This window comes from Microcebus murinus, chromosome 7 (assembly GCF_040939455.1).
Source record: "Microcebus murinus isolate Inina chromosome 7, M.murinus_Inina_mat1.0, whole genome shotgun sequence".
Classification (NCBI taxonomy): domain Eukaryota; kingdom Metazoa; phylum Chordata; class Mammalia; order Primates; family Cheirogaleidae; genus Microcebus; species Microcebus murinus.
Genome location: NC_134110.1, coordinates 78,150,611 through 78,171,034, shown reverse-complemented (window position 1 = coordinate 78,171,034; position 20,424 = coordinate 78,150,611). Strand labels below are relative to the sequence as shown.

At 42.6% G+C, this 20,424-nt stretch overlaps 1 protein-coding gene across 1 annotated transcript in view; it reads right to left on the bottom strand.

Moving 5' to 3' along the window:
• Positions 1-18,333, bottom strand: part of ZNF704 (zinc finger protein 704) — a 224,017-nt gene extending 205,684 nt beyond the window's left edge. Inside the window, exon 1 of the mRNA XM_012739991.3 lies at positions 17,805-18,333. Within this exon, the coding sequence (XP_012595445.2) occupies positions 17,805-18,299 (495 nt within the window). The 5' untranslated portion in view covers positions 18,300-18,333. The remainder of the gene's footprint in view (positions 1-17,804) is intronic.
• Positions 18,334-20,424: the final 2,091 nt, after the last annotated feature.

The window sequence follows — 20,424 nt, the reverse complement described above, 5'->3', positions numbered from 1 at the left end:
CAAAGTGGCTGGTACAGAGGAAGCACTAAACGGATGCAATGTTCTGATATGCCCACATACAAGTGCCAGCAGAGAAAATCTATTTAATTATTAATATATGTTCTTAATTGTGTCTTTTGATGAGCAAATGTTTTTAATTTTTATAAAGTCTAATTTGTCAATTTCTTTTCTTTTGTAGTTAGTGTTATCTGGTTCCTGTCTAAAAAATCTCTGCCTATCCTGAGGTTGCAAAAAATATTCTCCTCCGTTTTCTTCAAGAAGCTTTTTGTAAGTTTTAGTTTTTACATTAATGTCCATAACTCATTTTGAAATAATTGTCGTGTAGGGTGTATGGTGGAGGTAACTGAGGTTCTTTTTTTCCCCTCCAGATAGTCTTTCCAGGATCGTAAGTGGAAAAGACTTTTCCACCGGAATTTCTTTGATACCTTTGTCAAACCATTTCTGTGTGGGTCTATTTTGGGCTCTCTATTCTACTGCAGGAATCTGCATGTCTGCGTTGCAGCCTCAGCCACAAGGTGTTTAGAACACTCTCACTTTATGTATAATAAGTCCCCAAATCAAATTAAGTCCTCCCCTTTTGTTCTTATTTTTCAAAATTGTTTCAATTATTACAGTTATTTTGCATTTTCATATACATATATTAGATTGGCTTGCCAATTCCTACAAAAAAATCCTGCTGAGATTTTAATTTGGATTGTTCTGACTCTTCATTAATTCGTGGAGAACTGACATCTTAACCACGTTGCATTTTCCAATTGAACATGGTGTATCAGTTCTTTTCATTAGGTCTTCTTTCATTATTCTCATCAATGTTTTCCAGATTTCACACATCATTTCTGTATACTTTTCATTAATTTTATCCCCAATGTTTAGTTTTCGATGCTATTATAAATAGTATTTTTAATCTCACTTTAGTAGTTCTGTTGATCCCTTATTTAGGACTTTTCTCTGTATATGATCATGCCATCTGAAAACAGAAACAGTTTTATTTTTTTTTCCTGATCTTTATGCCTTTCACTTATTTTTCTTGTCTAATCACACTGGCTAAAACCTTTAGCATTATGCTGAATAAGACAGAGCAGACATCCGTGCCTTGCTCTAATATTGGTGGAAATGATCTTTTGCTATTAAGTATGATGTTAGTTATAGGATTCTTAAACACACTTTATCAGTTTGAGTGATTTTCATCCTATTTGAATTCTTCTGAGAGTGTTCTTTTTAAATTATGAATGAATGTTGAACTTTGTCAAATGTTTTTGTGTGCATCTATTTATATAATCATATGGCCTTTCTCTTTCAATCTCATAATATAGTGTATTACACCAGTTGATTATTTTTAAGTATTTAATCAATCTTACATTCCTGGAAAAAGAAAAAAGAAACTTTGGTCATAATGTATTATACATTTTATTTAGCTAAATTTGATCTGCTATTATTTTAAGCATTTTTTGTCTATGTGCATGGAAGTCTACAATGTTCTTTATTTGTAATGTCATGGTATGGTTTTAGTGTCAAGCCTACATAGGCCTCATAAAACTTATTGGAAGGAGATCATCTTACTCTTTTTTGATAAAGCTTTTTGTAAGATTGGTATCTATTTGATAGGTTTCACTGGTGAAGTCATCAAGGCACAGAGTTTTCTATGTGCAAAGATTCTTAATTATAAATTACATTTTTTAAATAGATGGTGGGTTATTCAGATATCCTGTTACTTCTTGTGGTCAGTTACGTTAACTTATGTTTTCAAGGAATTTCAATGCCCATTTCATCCAAATTGTCAAATTAATTGGCATAAAGTCCTTTACTGACATAAAGTAATGGGTCCTAATTATCCTTTTAAAGCTTATAGGATCTGTAGTGATGAACTTTCTTTCATTACTGATACTGGCAATTTGTGCTTTCTCTCTCTTTTTAAAATAACTATAGTTAGGGGTTTATGAATTTTATCAATCTTCTAAAAAAAATATTTCTGCATCATTTGCTTTTTATTTCATTGATTTCCCATAGAATCTTTTTTATTTCCTTTCTCTTCATTTTCTAGCTTCTTTGGATGGAACATTAGATCACTGATTTAAAGCTATATATTTCTCTCTAATCACTGATTTAATTTTCACAAACTTTGACATGATGCACTTTCATTTTTAATCAGTTAAAGCTATTTTCTAATTACTCGTGATTTCTGCTTTAACCAACGTATTTAGAAGAATATTAATAGATTTTCAAATATTTGGGGATTTTCCAGTCAAATTTTTATTACTGACTTCTAATTTAATTCCATCATATGGTCAAAAGATATGCTCTGTATCATTTCAATCCTTTGAAATTTACTGAGACTTGTTAAATTATAGTACATAGTACACCTTTGTAAATATTCATTCTACAACTGAAAAAAATGCTTATTTTGAAATTGGTTAGTGTAGTGTTCAATAAATGCTAATTAGAGTAAGTTTGCTGATGAAGTTGTTCAAATATTCTGTAATCTTACTTTTTTTGTTACCAATTCCTTCAAAAATAGAGTAATTAAGATATCCAACTATAATTGTGGCTTTGTCTGTTTCTCTTGTTGGTTCTGTGGGCTTTTATTTCATGTTTTGAAGTTCTGTTATTAGGTGCATAAATAATCAGGATTTTTATGTCTTCTTGATAAATTGACTCTTTTAAGATTGTGAGATATTTCTCTTTATCTGTGATCATAGCTTTTAGGTTCTAGGGCAAAATAGTAGCCTGGAAAGGGAAGTTGTTTCCCTTTTGAAGAGGGATATATTTCCTATCCTAAAGTAAAAAGGTGAAACATAAGCCCATATTGATAAACCCAAAAAGTCACCATTTGTGTGAATGGAATTCAGGGATAGGACAGAGTTTTTCCCCATCTTGTCTCTACTATGACCCAACTATTGGCACAGGGTGCTAGGGACTATCCTAAGCAATGGGTTGTGATAGCAGAAAAGAGGGTGTTGGGGTAACAGCTGCAGACCTGCTGCCCCTAGGGTCACTTCCATGCCATTCTGGCCTATTATGATTTTATGTGCTCCCTAGGATAGCTCTAACTTTAATGATGCTTCCCCCTCCAGCATGCTAACAGCACTAGTTATGTATGAATGACGTTTGTCGTGCCCTTTAAATTTTTTCTTTACTTTTCTTAATATAAATATTTTGCTCTTGTATTTTTCAATACATTAACCTGAGAGACCCTCATTCCTACACTGTGTACTCAGGTATATAAGCAGTCTCGGGCAAATTAATAGGTCTGCTCCAGGTTTGCACAACAGGAATACCCCACAGGACAACTGTGACTTTACCTCCTTCTACTGGATGATTAGGAACGAGCCTGAACAGGAAAGTGACACAGAGAGGTTAAAAGAGGTCAGGGTTGGTGAAAGGATCGGAATGAAACAAGAGTCAGGCTTTATACATATGTATAGAGTTAAAGATTCCTAGTCCAAACCTATAAACCTGGGACACTGGGTTACTTTTCACACAAGAGCCATCTTTCATTGGACCAGACTAAGCCTACACTCCATATGCACATACTTATTTGTGAAAGATCTCAAAATAGTGTTGGGTAAGCAAGATGTTAAGAATGAAACCTCTGTACTCATCCATGCTGCTAGAGATGTATGTTTGAAGCAAAAACTAGAATCCTTAACCTTTCCAAACTCTTACTTCTCTGTGTGGCTCTCAGATGGAACTCCAGACAAGAGGCTCTTTGTGAGTGCCGGGGCCAGTGTCCTCTGCTGTGGTGGTGATGACAGTGTCAGGGTAGCTAGTGGAGAAAGGAGGATTTTATGGACAACGTGCAAGATCAGGGCAAATCCACCTCATTGACCACTATCTGTGTTGAAATAGGGCAAGTGTAATAGAACACACTGGGTGATGTGGGTCTGACTGTGGGTCTGGTATCTCAAAATCATGCCCCCTCTAGTTTTTGGATCTGAGCTGTGTAGAACTTCACAAGTTGCTGGTTTGGTGACTGCTATGGGGTCTAGTTTGCATAAATATAATGTATTGGCCTTTCTTATGTTGTTTTAGGGTATTGCTTACAAACTTTCTGTATTGAAAGAAAAATAACCAAAGCATTTTTGTCAAAAGATTCTGCGCCATGCAAAGGATCTGAAATATAAGCTTGGGTGCCCCCTTTTCACAACGTAAGGGCCTTTACCCATTTTCTCATTATGCTCCTTTCTTTATCTGCTATTTCAGACAAGATCTTCTGTCCTGAAAACTTGACTCCTTCCTTATCCTTAACAAAAACAACAAGACACGTGTACATACTGAATTCTGGGGGTGACTCTAAATTCTAAAGGACTTGTATAAAAATCTAAATAAATTAGGAACTCTGTAGCCCTCATTTCCAATCCATACCCATTTGGTTGAAGTCCCTTCCTTATTGTGTTCATATTAAACGCTTACACTGCTAGATTTATATGGACCAAGTCTGGTTACTACTCTCAAAACCTAGGGTAGAGAGAAATGAGGGCTGTGTGGTAGGGGGAGGGTATTCCATTTAGAAACCTGGAGGTGGAGACTGAGAAAGGAAAGAAGAGTATCTATCCAATTCACCCAGGAACACTTCGGCTGATGCAAGAAACCAATGTCAAAGTGGCCACAACAGTATCTAATAGGATGCAGATTGGGTGTTATTCAACTCTATATTTACTGCTAGAAATCAAAGCTTTATCTTGAATTTGCAAGAAGGAAGGGTGGGAAAGAAAAATGAGGACCTGTTTGTGTCTTTTTTTCTGATTTCTTCCCCATTATTCCCGAATTGCAGCAGACTGAACCCTCTTAGGCTGTGGCGATCCCATCGTTGGAGTGTCTTTATTGGATGGTTGATTTTGCTGTGCTAGATTCTTCCTTTTCCTCACTTCCCCTAATGTTTCTACACATGTTAACTCTCCACTACCTTCTTTTTTTCCTGGGAAAATATAATGAGTGAATAAAGTCTTACTGACACTGAAAACCAAAGTAAAAAACTAGTATGGTTGCACGTGTATGAGTATGCAGCAGTGACTGCTGATGGGTAGAGGGTTTCTTTTAGAGATGAGACCAGTGTTCCAAATCTAGGTTGTGGTGATGGCTACACAACTCTGTGAATATACTAAATAACACTGAATTGTGCACTTTTAAAAGGACAGTTAGTTATATGGTATATGAATTAAACACAATAAAGCTGTTGAGAGAGAGAAAGACAGATGGAACACTGCATTTGAAATGACCCAGAGCTCAGTAATAGTCACCTTCCCTTCTCCACCTGTTAACTCCCTAGGTATTATCCCTCAATTCCATTGTTAAAATATCATCTACAAGTCCAAGACTTCTGAATTTCCATCTCCAGCTCCATCTTCTCCACTGAGCTCCAGGCTACTCAACATCTCCATTTGGAGGTCTAACGGGCATCTCCAACTTAACGAAGTTAAGACAGAACTCAAGTCCCCTTTGCAACCTGAATCTTTTCTTCCTCCATACCTTCCCATCTCAGTAACACACCACCATCCACAAAGTTTACTAATATCCAATAAATCATGAGATTGAATAGCAAAAAAAAAAAAATTTAAACAATCAAACCATCGACTAGTAAATGAGCCTAACCAAGATCTTTGAGGTATCTTAATTTTAACACATAAAGATAGGCACAGTTTACAATGACAACTACATCATTTATAATTTTTAAAGCAAAAATAATTTTCCCAAATAACCTCTGTGCTAGATGACAAGAAAAATTCAAATGGCAAAAAAATCAATACAAGGAGTTGAGAGAAAGACCTGTTTAACAGATCTCTTTTAGAATGAGAATAAAGAATTAAAAGAATTGCTGTCAGCCAACAGATGGCTAACAGCGCATTTTTCAGAACCTCTTAAACACCCACCAAGCACTCATGTAACAAGAAATGCAAACAGCAGTCCTGCTCTCTCTCCATAACCCTACCTCATCAGGTCCTTTCAAACCTCCAGTGGCTCCCCCACAACTGCCAACCCCCATCCCCACCCTAAGATGCCAGAGTGTCCAGTGTTTATATAGGTTTGGTGGTCCCACCTCCCCTTTTCTGAGAATTTTCACTGCAGCTGATATATGATGAAACAAAACTCTTTTTCTTTCAAATAGACACTCTTTTTTTTAAAATTTTTTTTATTCCTTTATTTATTTTTTTTTCCATTTTCAGTTGGCCAATTAACTTTTTTTTAAAATTATTTTTAGTAGAGACGGGGTCTCGCTCTTGCTCAGGCTGGTCTTGAACTTCTGAGCTCAAACGATCCACCCGCCTCGGCCTCCCAGAGAGCTAGGATTACAGGCGTGAGCCACCGTGCCCGGCTCAAATAGACACTCTTCACATAAACATTTCTAAAATTCTAATATCCTTTTTCTAATATTTCGACTATTTTCTAATATTTTGTTAGACTCGCTTTCAGTTGGAAGTATATGAACCTGCTAATTGAAAGCATTTTCAAAAACTTGAATTTAAAAAAAAACTGTTTTTAAATCAAACTTTGCATCCTAACCCAAATTAATAGAAATAAGTGAAGTTGAGTCTTCAGTAAGTGCTTGCAGCTGACTTGCAAAGCATGTATAAGCTAAATGAAAGTGTTTATGACAACTACAAAAATTGTATCTTACATTGTTTTAATTTATAATTTACTCCAAAATAAAGTCTCCTCTCTCCTTGAATTTCCATTGTTGCTTAGGTACCAATTCCAATTATTTTAAAAATCTGTTGGTCCCAACTGTTTCTGAAATGTTTGACAAATATCTATGTCATTTAGTATAAAATTACTCATATATATTTTTTTCCACAGAAACTGTCCTGTTCTCTGAGGTTTATCTTCCATATCTATATAATGGGGATAATAACATCCACCTCCCAAGGTTATCGAGTGTCAAATGAGGTTAGCTATGAGGGCCCTCAACAAATTACAATGCATCATATGTTGGGAATATGGAAATAAATACTGAATGCCTGATTAAGAGTCCTTATATGAGGTATTCAGTGTTCACAAGTGCTTAACCCTTTTACTTATAATAATGATAATGTTGTTGATAAAATGTGTGTCAGTCCTAGTACCCTGGTAAATTTATATGTTCTTTTCATTTAGCCTATCCTGATGTTTTCAATCCTTTTTTCTTTTAGAATGTGGAAAACATTATTAAATACACTTTCCTGGGTATAAACACCTTGTGATTTTCTGCTCTCTTGGCACTTTTTAATTCTGTTATGCTAACACTTTTCACACCCTCCTATTTTCCCCACTAGACCCCATCGTGGGTCTATCAAGAACGGTATTTATCAAGATTTATCAAGGATTTATCAACGGATTTATCAAGAACGGTAGTGTTCTCTACCAATTTTCAGACTTCACACACAAGAATGGTATTCACAGCTATTCAAGTGAAAATTTACCACATGAAGTACTCTTTTTTTTTTTTTTAGAAAGTCAATACTGAAGAAGTTATCAACTTTATGAGGAAAAAATATTTCAAAGCTTATATGACCCACTAACAACACTTTAACCCTTCTCTGTACTTGTGAAATGTGCCTGACAATTTATTGCTTTAATAATGTAGTTTTAAGGCCGGGCACGGTGGCTCACGCCTGTAATCCTAGCACTCTGGGAGGCCGAGGCGGGCAGATTGCTCCAGGTCAGGAGTTCGAAACCAGCCTGAGCAAGAGCAAGACCCCGTCTCTACTATAAATAGAAAGAAATTAATTGGCCAACTAATATATATAGAAAAAATTAGCCAGGCATGGTGGTGCATGCCTGTAGTCCCAACTACTTGGGAGGCCAAGGCAGTAGGATTGCTTGAGCTCAGGAGTTTGAGGTTGCTGTGAGCTAGGCTGATGCCATGGCACTCACTCTAGCCTTGACAACAAAGCGAGACTCTGTCTCAAAAAAAAAAATAATAATGTAGTTTTAGATAATTTATCTTAAGCTATAAGACACTTATCCATGGCTTTCCCAATGAGAAAAGGAATTATAAACCAGTATTTCCCAAAGGAAAGATGCTCTAGGAAGAAAAAAAAAAGTCTCTATAATCCAACAAACATGTAAATGTCACACCCTATTTTCACCCTCTTAGAAACTCAAAATGGCCCTTGGCATATATAGTTTGTAACTTCTTTATAGGTATATGGGTGCTATGTTACTCTTCCAATTTCCTCTGTGTTTAAAATATTTTATAACAAAAAATCTATATTTCTACTTTTATTAATAAGTGGAATTTCCCAAAGTTGATTAACCACTGAGTCCTTTTCCCCTCCTCCGGACATCTCCCTAACAGCAGAAGCTTGTAGAGATAAGAGTTTGGAGACGCACTTTGGGCTACCCATTCTCACCTACCCAAAGAACAAAGAGTGACTCCTTCACCAAACAGAAGTTCAAGATACCAACATACAGGAGTGGGAAGGGAAAACCCCCACCTCAGAGGTTCTCAGCCACATGTAAGTTAAAGTTGGAGGGTGACATCATTTTATTTCCACAGCAGCTTACAGAAAAACGGATTCAGTGTGTGGGGTAAGCCTTTCTTACCTACCGTTTTGGATAGTAGCCAGGTTTTCTCCAATACAAGAGCTAGAGATCTGAACAGACTGATGAACATAAGAGATAAAATGTCTCTGTCCTTTTTGCACAGGTAGATAAATGACTCACAGCTTCCTGAGCTGAAAGGGAAGATTAAAGCTTACCACATATTATGATGGAACACCACAGAGTTCAGATGAATGAAGTCATTTCAGGAAGCAGCTCTCTGAAATACCTTGGTAGCATGAACAAGGAAGAGGTTGCAGCAATCAAAATAACTGTAGGATGTGGGATCCTTGCACAAAATTTTACGAATGATTCCTTTCTGAAACCAAAATAAACTACCAACCATGTCTAATTTCAGGAGGTCCCTGGGCCATATTCAATAACAAGGATGGAATAATATTATCCTGGTTTTATAGATGATAACACAGAAGCATAGAGACAGTAAGGAACTTGATAAGGCCACACCGCTAGCAAGTGGAAAAGCCAGAATTTGAATCCAGAATTGTGCTATATTTCATCTGTGGGGTAGGGTATGGCAAGAAGGATCACCTGCTTTGACCCAAGCCTGTTCTCTCCGATCTTACTAACACAGTCACAATAGAGGTTATATTAATGGACTCAAATTATCCTATCTGCAGGTTTTATCAGGATACAAAGTTATTTTTTTAACACATTAACTGCCATGTGAGTTGTATTTAACTCACGCTAGTTTTGAGTCCAAAGCCTCATGAAACATATGAAGACTCAATTCTCCAAAACAAATTCAATAAGTATGTTGTGAGTCATATACAACTCAATTAGCATGCAGTGTAAAAATTGATTCTACTGCTGTGTGAATTGCATATAACTCATGTACAGAGAACAATTTAAAAAACCCAAAATTTTCATTAAATTAGAAAGGATCCTTTTGTTTTCAAAGTTTTTATTCTGTTTTTATAATAAAACACCATGGCCCCAGGGAAAAAAATTTCTTTTTATAGTGTGGCAGTCTATGTGTTAAAAATTGAACTTAATTTAAAATGCAGAAGCATTTTTGACATTCACTTATTTCAACTAGCCATCCTCAGTAAGTGTGCATCAGGGAGCTCTGACTTTCATTCAACCTTCTATTATGACAAGACCATAAAGAAAGCAAGCGTGTCACTGGTAACCATTGTGTGTAGCATAGAGACAAGGCACTTTACGTTTTTATCCCTCCTGGAGCAACGCACAGGCAGCATCCTGCTACTTCTGTGCTCCTCAAGGCTCCAAGGTGTTCTACAACATGAACAAACCCCTCTTGTATGTTACTGCAAAGTTCTGACCCCCAAATTACAGACCCTCCTTTAAAACTCTAGAGTTAAGCCTGTTTCCTACACATAAATTATAACACTGAATTTTCCAAAACGGAGTCTTCAATGAAGTATAAGAATGTAATCACTTTAATTCCACTACCGCATATTTCAGGGTTATATTCTATTCCATCTCATACAGTAAATAAGAGCAACTAGGGTTATTTCCCAAATTTAGTGATCTAAACTCATCTTTTGACCAGGTATTCAGGAATCACCTCCTGGCCAAACCACAGAATCTTCTACCTATGGACTGTTTGGCTATAATTGTTTTAAAGATACATTTCAAAATTACATCCCAAATTGTGGTAACCAAGTAAGGTCTCTGGGCAGATCTTGATCTTTTTAAGTATAAAGGGGGAAAGAGACTCCATACCTCTCTATAGACAACTTGGTAGGAATGTGTGAGCCTGTAGGCCACCTGGAAGTGGAAGCAGTGATATTTACTGCTGTTTCCCACCTGCATACCAGCAACCTGGTAAACAGTGGCCCTCAATAAACATTTCCTCACTGAGAAAATGAGAAGCATAAACAACAAACACAAAGAAAATCATCCATATTTCAACAGCATAGATTCAGCTAGGCCAGAAGGTTGCTTATAAGGGTCTCCAAGTATTCTCAGATATTTCAGAAAGCCTGATGGAAATCATGAGTTACCTTAAGATGAGACTGCACAGGGCAACTAGAAGGTCAGGTTTGCTTGACTTTAGCAAACATTATGTGAAGTCATTGTGACAAGACTGGTTGCCTCATGTGTCACACACTGAAGTGAGGAGGAAACGGTACCCATTCCTTTCCCCTCCAAGACCCCTTGGTGTGGGAGGACATATTACCCTGATTAGAACAAATCTCCTAATGAATAGGGCTCCAGAATTTTAAAGGCTCAAACACACACAGGACCATGGCTCACTCTGGCTGCTTCTTACTAAGTGGCAGGGGGTAGCAGGTTCAGGGCAGGGCCTGACTTCTCAATCTCTCTTTTCTTTTCTCTAATGCTTGCGTTATGGGGCACTCCATGATCAACAAGTGGTAAAATTTTGGTGAAGAAAAAGAGGCCCTAGTTAAGGGTTGACTTTTAATTACACCTCCTAGGCAAGTTTACTATGTGCACCATACCAGGGATTATGGGAGCTTGCTTTACAATGAAATGGGGCTCTTTCCCCATTTGTTGTCATCCTCTGAGTCCACATGTACCCTGGGAACCTCACAGGGATGGGGACTGACCCAAGCAGGATTCACAGATCCATCACACACCACAGCCACCTGTAAGGCCACCTCTACCTGATGTATTTTACAAAGAACAAGCATTCCAAAAATAGTAGTAAGCAGTGAGTGAGAGATAGATCATTTCAGAAAATTGCGATTTTTCTATCCACAACTCTGACCGTGTGAGCTGTAGATCATTCCTGAGCATAAGAAACTAATGCAGAAAGGGGGGCAACAGTTGGCAGACCAGAAAACCAATCCTGGCCCCACCTAACTTGCTAGCTGCCCGAGCCGGACACGGCATTCCACCTTGCATAGTGTCAGTGCTCTCAGTGGTCAAATGAGGGTATTAGATTACTAGATAATCTCTGTTTCCCTTCCAGCTCTGGCAGTCTCCAATTCAATGAATGACAACTTTGTCTGGTATCTTAAGCATATGCCTTTTGCTCGAGCCAACACAGACCATTTGCAAGACACATACTTGTTAGAAATTGGAATTCAGTGTTTGCTGCACAGTCCCTGCCAAAGGCTTCTTAAAGTCATCCGATATTCAAAAGATAGTCTAATAGATGTGTTAACCACCCCTGAAGAGCTGGCACACAAGAAGCAGATTCCATTCAATTAATATTTATTGAGCATTGGAAGTGGGAACTTTGACATACATTATCTCATTTAAAAGCCCTTCTTCCCAAGTTTTTCAAGAGATGAAATCTTGGTAGAACTTCTAGCAGTCTTTTGTGTCCAGGTTTTTCCTATACTTATTTTACCAGCACATTACCAACCTCTCCAGGTTCTTGTGTTCATATCCCTGAACTGTTAGGATTGCAGAGCACAGCCTGGGCCCTGATATCTCAGCCCACTGCTGTTTCCTCTTCACTGAATTACAACTTATTACTGAATCCTCCTTATGTTTGAAACAGTGCCCTTTTTGTTGTTGTTGTTTGTTTGTTTAATTAAACTCTAGTTGAAGATACTGTTTACTGAGTTACTTAGTGTACCTTATACAAGGGCCCAGGAGATTAGTTGGGGGGTAAGAGGGGTTGAGATAGTCTCTGTGTGCACATGCCCGCGTGCAAGAATCTTACCACTGCAAATAAATAGGAAAGCTTTCTTTCATCAGAAATTGAAAACCATGTAATACAAAGTTTCTCTCATCAGAAATTGAAAGCCATGTAATACAAAGTTTCTCTTGTCGCATTTAAAGCCTAAATCAGTTGTCCACTATAATAACAAAGCAATCTCATATACTTAGTAGCTTCTCTATTTCCTCAGCCAATCCAAATCCAGTTGGAAATAAAGGGGCATGTAAATTTCAAATAAATATAGGGAGATTCCAGGTCAGTGATTAAAACACAGGCTATGGACGCAAACCCACGCTCCCCACTTGTGACTATTCATCCTGAAGTATGACATTTCTTCTCTAAGTCAGTATCCTCAGTTGGAGAGTGGGAGCCATACTGACTCCCAAGTAATAAATCCTCATCAGATCCTTTTCATATAGATTCCTGACTCTTAAGGGTTCAACAAACATTCATTTGTATGAATATTATTCGGGAGCCCAAATGTCATGGATTTCATTCCCATTCTTTTGTAGATTTTATTATTTAATTTGTTTTTCTCTAACCCACTGACCCATGACTTTTTCACCATTCCTTGCCCTACTCCTGTCCTCAATTTTCGTACATCCCATGGTCTATCATCATAGTCACAGCTTGCCAACTCCCTCGACAATAAGCCCCTCTCTCTCTTTGCACTGCTCACCCACCTGGCTGAACCCCACCCCTGCTGAATCCAGCTCTCCTCTTTCTCTACAAGAGGCAATGCAGTATAATGCATAAGGCTGACAGCTCTGGAGTTAGACTGCCCAGCGTTCAAACCCCTGCTCTGCCACCGAACAGCTGTGTCTTTAAGTAAGCTGCTATCCTTTCTGTAAAATAAGGGTGATAACAATAATGCCTGACTCATGGATATGTAACGACGTTTAAATGAGAATACACACTTGGACTTGTGCTGGCCATGGAAAGCACTCAATAAATTTAGCTAGGATTATTTTTATTATCACTCTACCTTAAAGTCAATGGACTTGCGCTTGTAATCCTAACACTCTGAGAGGCCAAGACGGGAGGATCGCTCAAGGTCAGGAGTTAAGAGACCGGCCTGAGCAAGAGTGAGACCCCCGTCTCTACTAAAAATAGAAAGAAATTAATTGGCCAACTAAAAAACATATAGAAAAAATTAGCCGGGCATGGTGGCGCATGCCTGTAGTCCCAGCTACTTGGGAGGCTGAGGCAGAAGGATTGCTTGAGCCCAGGAGGTTTGAGGTTGCTGTGAGCTAGGCTGATGCTGCAGCACTCTAGCCCAGACAATAGAGTGAGACTGTGTCTCAAAAAAAAAAAAGAGTCAATGGAATAAAGTTGGGAAAATACCACGCGCGCGCGCACACACACACACACACACACACACACACGGCTTGCACTGTAAATGTAAAACCACAAACCTAGGTGGGAACTTGATATTGCTGGCAACTTTGTCATTGCCTAGCACACATGCTCTCCTACTCTTCACGACACTATTTCATGCCTTCGGCTCTCACTTCAAATCTCCCGCACCCTCAGCTGATGTCCTTCCCTCCTGCTGCATAGGGAAAACAGAAGCCATCAGACAAGCACCATCAGCTGACCATCATCCAATATAGAAACCATACCCACATCTGGCCTTGTTTTCTCCACCTTCTCTCCAGTTCAGTGAAAGACACGTCCAAAAGGCCAACCCTCTACTTCAGTTCCGAGTCCCCTCCCTTTAGCTTTCAAGCACTTTCCTCCTGCAGTTTCCCTCTTCTCTCTGCATGGAGGTTCCTCCCTAACATGACCCCCAGTGATCCTCACCTCCTGGTATACATGCCCTGGAATAATTCCCTCCCCTTAAGTGTGGATGGAACCTGTGACTCACCTCTAACCAACAGAATATGGCGAAGATGCTGGAGGATTCCTTCTGTGATTACTGAATGTTGCAAGACTCCACGCCTTGCTGGTGGGCAGGCCCTGAGTCTCCCTGCCGGCTTAATGAAGGAAGAGGCCACGTTGAGGAACCCCACATGACAAAGAACTGAGGGAAGTGGGGGTGGGGGGACAGGGGCTCTATGAGCTAACGGCAGCCTCCAGGCAAGAGCCAGCAAGAAGCTGGGGCTCACAGTCCTGCAGATGCAAGGAATGAATTCTGCCAACAACTGAGTAAGCCTGAAGTGAATTCCTCCATCGTCAAGCCCCCAGATGAGAACTCAACCCACCTAACACCTTGACTGCAGCCTGTGAGACTCAGCAGCAAGCCTAATTAAGTGAAGCCTAGACTCCTAACCCACAGAAACTGTGAGAACTGTTAGAAGGCAAAAAGTTTGTAGTAATCTGTTACATGGCAATAGAAAACTAATACACTTGTCCTCTTCCAGATAATTCCCATCATGCTCTAGTCACTATACTAGTCTACTGTATCCCATCTTAAAAAGAAAAACCTGGACCATATGCCTTCTAGCTACTCCCCCTCCTCTGTTCTCCTTTCCAAAAACACTTGTCAAAAAGAATGTTTCATATGTGTCCCCTATGTCCTCACCTCCCACTGGATGCTCAGCCCACTCTGGGCACATCATTGAAACTTCTTGTGTCAAAGACAGCAGGAAATTCCATATTATCTAATCCAAATGAACAAGTCTCTCTCCTTTCCTTATCCAATATTCCAGTAGCATTCAACACAGTTCATTACTCCCTACTTTTTAGAAGTATTTCTTCTCTTGGCTTACTGAACTAGAAAATGTATTCTAGTTTTCCTTCCTTCTGCTTACCTGGCTGCTACTTCTCAACCCTCTTTGCTGGCTTCTCCTCCTACACCCAAACCTAAGTAGCCCAAAGTGTGGCCCAAGGCTCTTGTCTCTTGGCCCAGGGCACTCTCTTTGCAGTCCCCGAGCTTCATATGACGTCAACATGCTGATGGCTCCCAAGTTCCTCTCTCCAGGCTTGACCTCTCTCCTTAGCTGCTACATCCACCTGTCTAATTGCAACCTCCACCTGGATGTCTGATCACCACCTCAGACTTCCCAAGTACAAAACAGAACACTTGATTTTTGCTTGCCAGGTTTTCCCAGTCTCAGTGAATGGCACATCTAACCAACCTGGACCCCAGGGCCTCATCCTGGGTTCCTCCCTTTCCTGCATCCCTCGTCACCCAATCAATCCCTCATGCAGTTCTTACACACTGATCCTCACAATAGATTCTGAATATGCTCATTCCTAACTCCACTCCTGCCAACCTCTAACTCCAACTTGCCTTCCCCTCTCCCTTGGACTGCAGCAGGGACAGCACCCAGCTGGCCTCCCTGCTCACACTGCTGTCCTCTGGGCTCCGCACAGCACAATCTTTTGAAGAAAACAAAGACGCATGCCTTTGCTGCTTAACATGTTCCAAAGACTTCACACTATACTTGCAAAAGGCCTACCAGGCTCTATATTGCTGGTGCCTGTCTGCCTTTTTGACAAATCTCATACCTACCAAGTTCCAGCCACACTCGCCTTTTTCTCCTTCCCACCTCAAGACCTGCAACTGCTACTTCCTCTGCCTGGAAAGATCTTCCAAAGCTACGTGTTTCAGATCTCAGATCAAACCGTCCCCTTGTCAGAGAGGTCTTACCCCATAGTAACTTTCTCTTCTTCCTCTGAGACTTCAAACATCATTGTTTTGTTCACAGGATGCATCACAACCCGAAGTGTCATGCTTGCTTATTTGTTTGTTTGTTGCTCCGATACCTCTCACTAGATGTGAGCACCAGGAAGGTGTGTCCACTGCTGTGTTATAGCACTGGCACATAACAGGTGCTCAATAAGTGTTTATTGAATAAATGAATACATGAATAGATGTAAGATGTTAACAGTCTTATATGCATTATATTTAAATTATCCTGTTATATTCCATTAGAAAATCTCTTCAGATGCAATGTCTTTAAAACAGTAAAAAAAAAAATACTAAAATAATACCTCAAACTACGCAATATACTGCGTAAGTTTCAGAAAAGTTGTGAGCAAACCAAAGTGTTATAAAATGAAGCCCATTTTGAAAGAATGTAAATTTGTTTGGAGATGTGAAAAATATTTTTTGACAATGTGAATTATCACACCCCAGTTATTCTGAGGTTTTTATAGATCTGATTTTTTTCCTACATTGGGTTTGCTTCGATCACAGAGCATAGATTATTTATTAATATTTCTATCACAAACTGTGCAAAATCACTATTCAAACCACAAGACACGTTTTCAGTATTTCTGGACAAAAATGCCAAGGAGTCACTACTTTTGTTATTCCATGTCACTAACACCATGTGACTTAATTTCAAACCCAGCTCTGTCCTGTAGCCATACAAAGCAGGCTTTTCAGCAGATCATGGTAATGAGTGTGGTCACGGTTTGGATTTCAACAAGCAGCTGTCAAAAACTATCACCCCAAATGTCTATTTGCTGAAAATTTCTCACTCCCAGAGCTGGTACTTCCAGGGTGGTCTAGGAAGGAAATTTGTACCCATATCTACTCTGGGCTATTCTAATTGCTGATGATTTAACACTTACTTGGAAATGCAATTTCAAGTTTTGAGGAGCTAACCTTTTTTGTGTGAGCCCCTAAAGATTTGTTTCTATTTATTAAACTCGTCTATGTATTTTTTTTCTTCCTGAAATACCAATGCCTTCTGAAAACTCAGTAAATAGTTATTCGGTTGATTTTAAGAACCACTGGACAAAAATCACTCACTCCATCGCTTACCACTTGCTGCCCTCAAAACTTCTTAGCAACATACACCGTGCATGAACCTCAACGTGGTTTGCTTTGTCCAATCGCATGCCTGAAAGCCCAACCAGTCAGTTGTGTAATAATAAACCCCTTATCTCCTGAAGATACACAAACGGAAAGATCTCTCCTCGGTGCTTCAGTGCACAGGGGGACTTCGCTAGAATTCTCAGCAGAAACTCACATCCATTTTAAGTGCCAAATTCCCCCTCCCTTTATTTTTCCGATTTCCTTTTTTTTTCTTAATTGCAATTTTTGAGGAAGGAAAACCTCACACGCTGAACGACGTAGAGTTTAAACGCGGGAGGGCGAGGGGCAATGCCAAAGGCTGCTGGTGCAATGCACGTAGAAACCAAGGGCTAGGCTACTGCTGTGCTGGCTTTACCGGTTCCCTCTCCAGCGCCTGTGACGGAAGCTCATCAACAATTGTTCTTGGGGGTGGAAGAAGGGGCCGAGAGATTGACGAGAAAAGCTGCTTTCTAGTTTCAATAAGCTTGCATAGCCCTCAACATAGGGATAAGAGGACAGTCCTGCTTCCCTAGGGAGGAATAAAATCCCACTCCCCCCTACCTCGTCAGTCCCCACCAGGCACAAACCGGCGCCTACCTCGTCCCATCTCCAAGTTCCCCACCCCGCCGGGGAGAAGCGTCCTTTGCCGACACCCACCGCGGGCATCGAACCCGGCCCGGCCTCGGAGGAAAGGGGGAGCGGCCGGCTCGGAGAGGTGCAGGGGCCGAGGCGCAAGCAATCAACAGTTCCCTCGCCTTGCCCCGCGCGCCCGGCCGCCGGCGCCGCCTGACACACCCCTCCCGGCCGGGTCTCTCCGGGTCGCCAGTCCCGGCCTCAGCCAGGCGCCTCGCCCCGGGCCCGGGCACTTCCCTCCCCGGGCTGGCGGGATCCGCGCGCTCCGCCGCGCCCAGCACGCACCTTCAACGCGCCGCGGGCCGGGCCCTTGGGGACCGCACGGCCGGGTCCGAGGGGCACGAAACGTTCCTCGCCATCCTCGTCGTCGTCGTCGCCGTCCACCACCTCGACGACCACCTCCTCGTCCTCGTCTTCCTCGTCGTCATCCTCCTCCTCCGCGCCCCCTCGGGGCTTCTCTTCCACCCGCCCGAGCCCCCGCCGCCGCCTGCTCCCGCCCTCCTCGTCCTCGTCCTCCTCCCCGAGCAGCAGCAGCACCGGCGACGAGGCGGCGGCGGCCCCGGCGGCCCGAGGGGGGCCGGTCCCAGCGCCGCGCGGCGGCGGCAGCGGCGGCCTCCAGCTCTCCCGGGCGGGGGCGGGGGCCGGGCCCGGGGCATGGGGCGGGAGCCCGGGCAGGCAGGCTTCCTTGGCGGGCGCGGACGCGGGCCCGGCCGGCTGCAGCGCGGCGCCCCCCCGGCGGCTGCCCAGGCTGGAGCGCTTGGCTAGACGCCGCGCCTGCATGCCTGAGCGCGGGGCCGCGGGCCGCGGAGCCGAGAGTTTGTCACCTCCTCCTCCTCCTCCTCCTCCTCCTCCCGCGGCGGCCGCTGTGGCCGCAGGCGCCCGGGGCGCGGGGCTGCCGGGGGCTGCAGGAGCCGCCCGCCCGGACTTGCAGCTGCCGAGGCGCGGGCGCCGCCTTCGCTGGACCGGCCCGCGGGGACGCCGGCGGCCGGCGGCTACGGCGGGGCGGCGCGGCGGCCGCGGGCGGGGGTGGGTGTGAGCGAGCGGCGCGCTGCCGCCTCCGCCGCCGCCGCCGCCCGGGAGCCGCGGGCCGCGCTGCGCTCCATGCGGCCGGCCGCCGGGCCCGCGCGCGCCTCTCCCGGCCGGCTGCGCCCGCGCGCTCCGGGCCTACCGCCGCCGTCCTCCGGCGCGAGCTGTTTGTGTTGTGTGTTTTCCGCCGCCGCCCCCCTCTTCGCGAGCCATTCCTCCAGCCCTCCGGGCCCCCCGCTCAGTCAAAACCCGGACTGGATTTGTTTCCCCTACCCACGGCCTCCCAAAACCTGGCGCTTCCGAGCGCTGGGCGCTGACGCGGGGCAAACGCCTCGCCCGCAGCGGCTTATTCCCTCTGCAGGAGGGGTGTAGACTTTACTAGAAGTAAGGTTGTCGGCCAAAGTTAGACTTTGAACGCAGAGCTTTGCTGCAGGTCGTGCCGACGTGCACGGAGACTACTCCCGAGCTTGTGTGACATGGGGGAAGGTGCGCCTATCCGGGGTTTGGGGTCCATTCCTAATTCGAATCAACAGAGTCCTTTGGATTTTCAAAATACCGTTTCAGGACATTGTCTGCCAACCTCTTCGCACACACCGACCTAGGCCCTCCCTGCCTCTTGAGCCGCCTTGGCACTGTGTCTGTAACTCTCAGCGTCTGCTTCCACATTTCTACCTCGAGTGCCAGGTGACAATGGCTAAATTCCGAGAAGCTTTCTGCTCCCACCGCCCAATCTGTAGCCCATCTACTGGCATTGCCCAGGCCTTTGAAGAAGCAAATAGGGATGGGGGTTCAGGATGGAGTTTGTTATTTGAAAAATTAATATGAAGTAACAGCAAGCCTGGAAATCAAGCGCATAACCGGTTTGCCGTACAACTAATGATTTTGCCACTTTTTGAGGATTTTTAGGTGTGAAGGAAGAAAGTTGTTTGAGGTTGTTTGGGGTTGGACTATGTAGTAAGCCACACTCTTTACATTCAAAATCATGCCCCAGATTCCACCCCTGTAGGGGAGGGGCTGAGGAGGATCTTACTCCTCAAATACTCTGGCAGGCACCTCCTTGAGGCCAGTGTAAAAGGCGTTCTCACCCTCAGCTAATTATTGTTGGAGATTTAACATCATGTGCCCTGTTAGACTCTTGAAAGGGACTCATTAAATGCTCACTTATGGTGTCTTCCAACTGTTGAACAGGAATGCCGATGAAGATGCTAACATGTACTCTGTTCTCCCTGAATCAGGTTAGCTTCCTGATATACCTATTTCAGATAATGACACTCTCATTATAACCATTCGGGCCCCAAACAGCCGCATCATCTTAATTCCCTTCTCTACCTTATCCCTGGAGGCAGTTGCCCACAAGTCCAATCCATTGTTCTCTCTGAAATGTCTTTTGAATCCACCCCTTCCTTTTCATTCCCAAAGCTCTTACAGCATTATATGCCTTCAAAAGTGAAAGTTTCCAACAGAGAAACTTTCAAACTTTCAACTTACAAACATCCAGCTTCTCACCCAATTCTACAGCCAGTTTCTCACCCACACACCCTCCCCTGCTTCCCTTCAGACACCACCGCCTAATTTACATTCCCAAAACCCCATTTAGATCATGACATTTTTCTGGTTGGAATTTTTATTTGTAAACATTGCATTCAGGAATTCAGAGAGAGAAAACAGTTTGAGCATTTTAAGAGATGGGTGTGTCTAATTAAAGCACAGAATAGCTAGGGCCAGCTGAGAAGTGAATGAATCAGTAGCAGTGGGTGTTTGCAAAGCATGGGGAAGGGTCCTTAAGGTGATTTCATCCCCATTGAAAGAAACTTAGCTTGGTTGGTTTGAGAGATGATTTTAGAGAGAGGCAGCAGGTCTTTCTCTGGCCAGGAAGAGT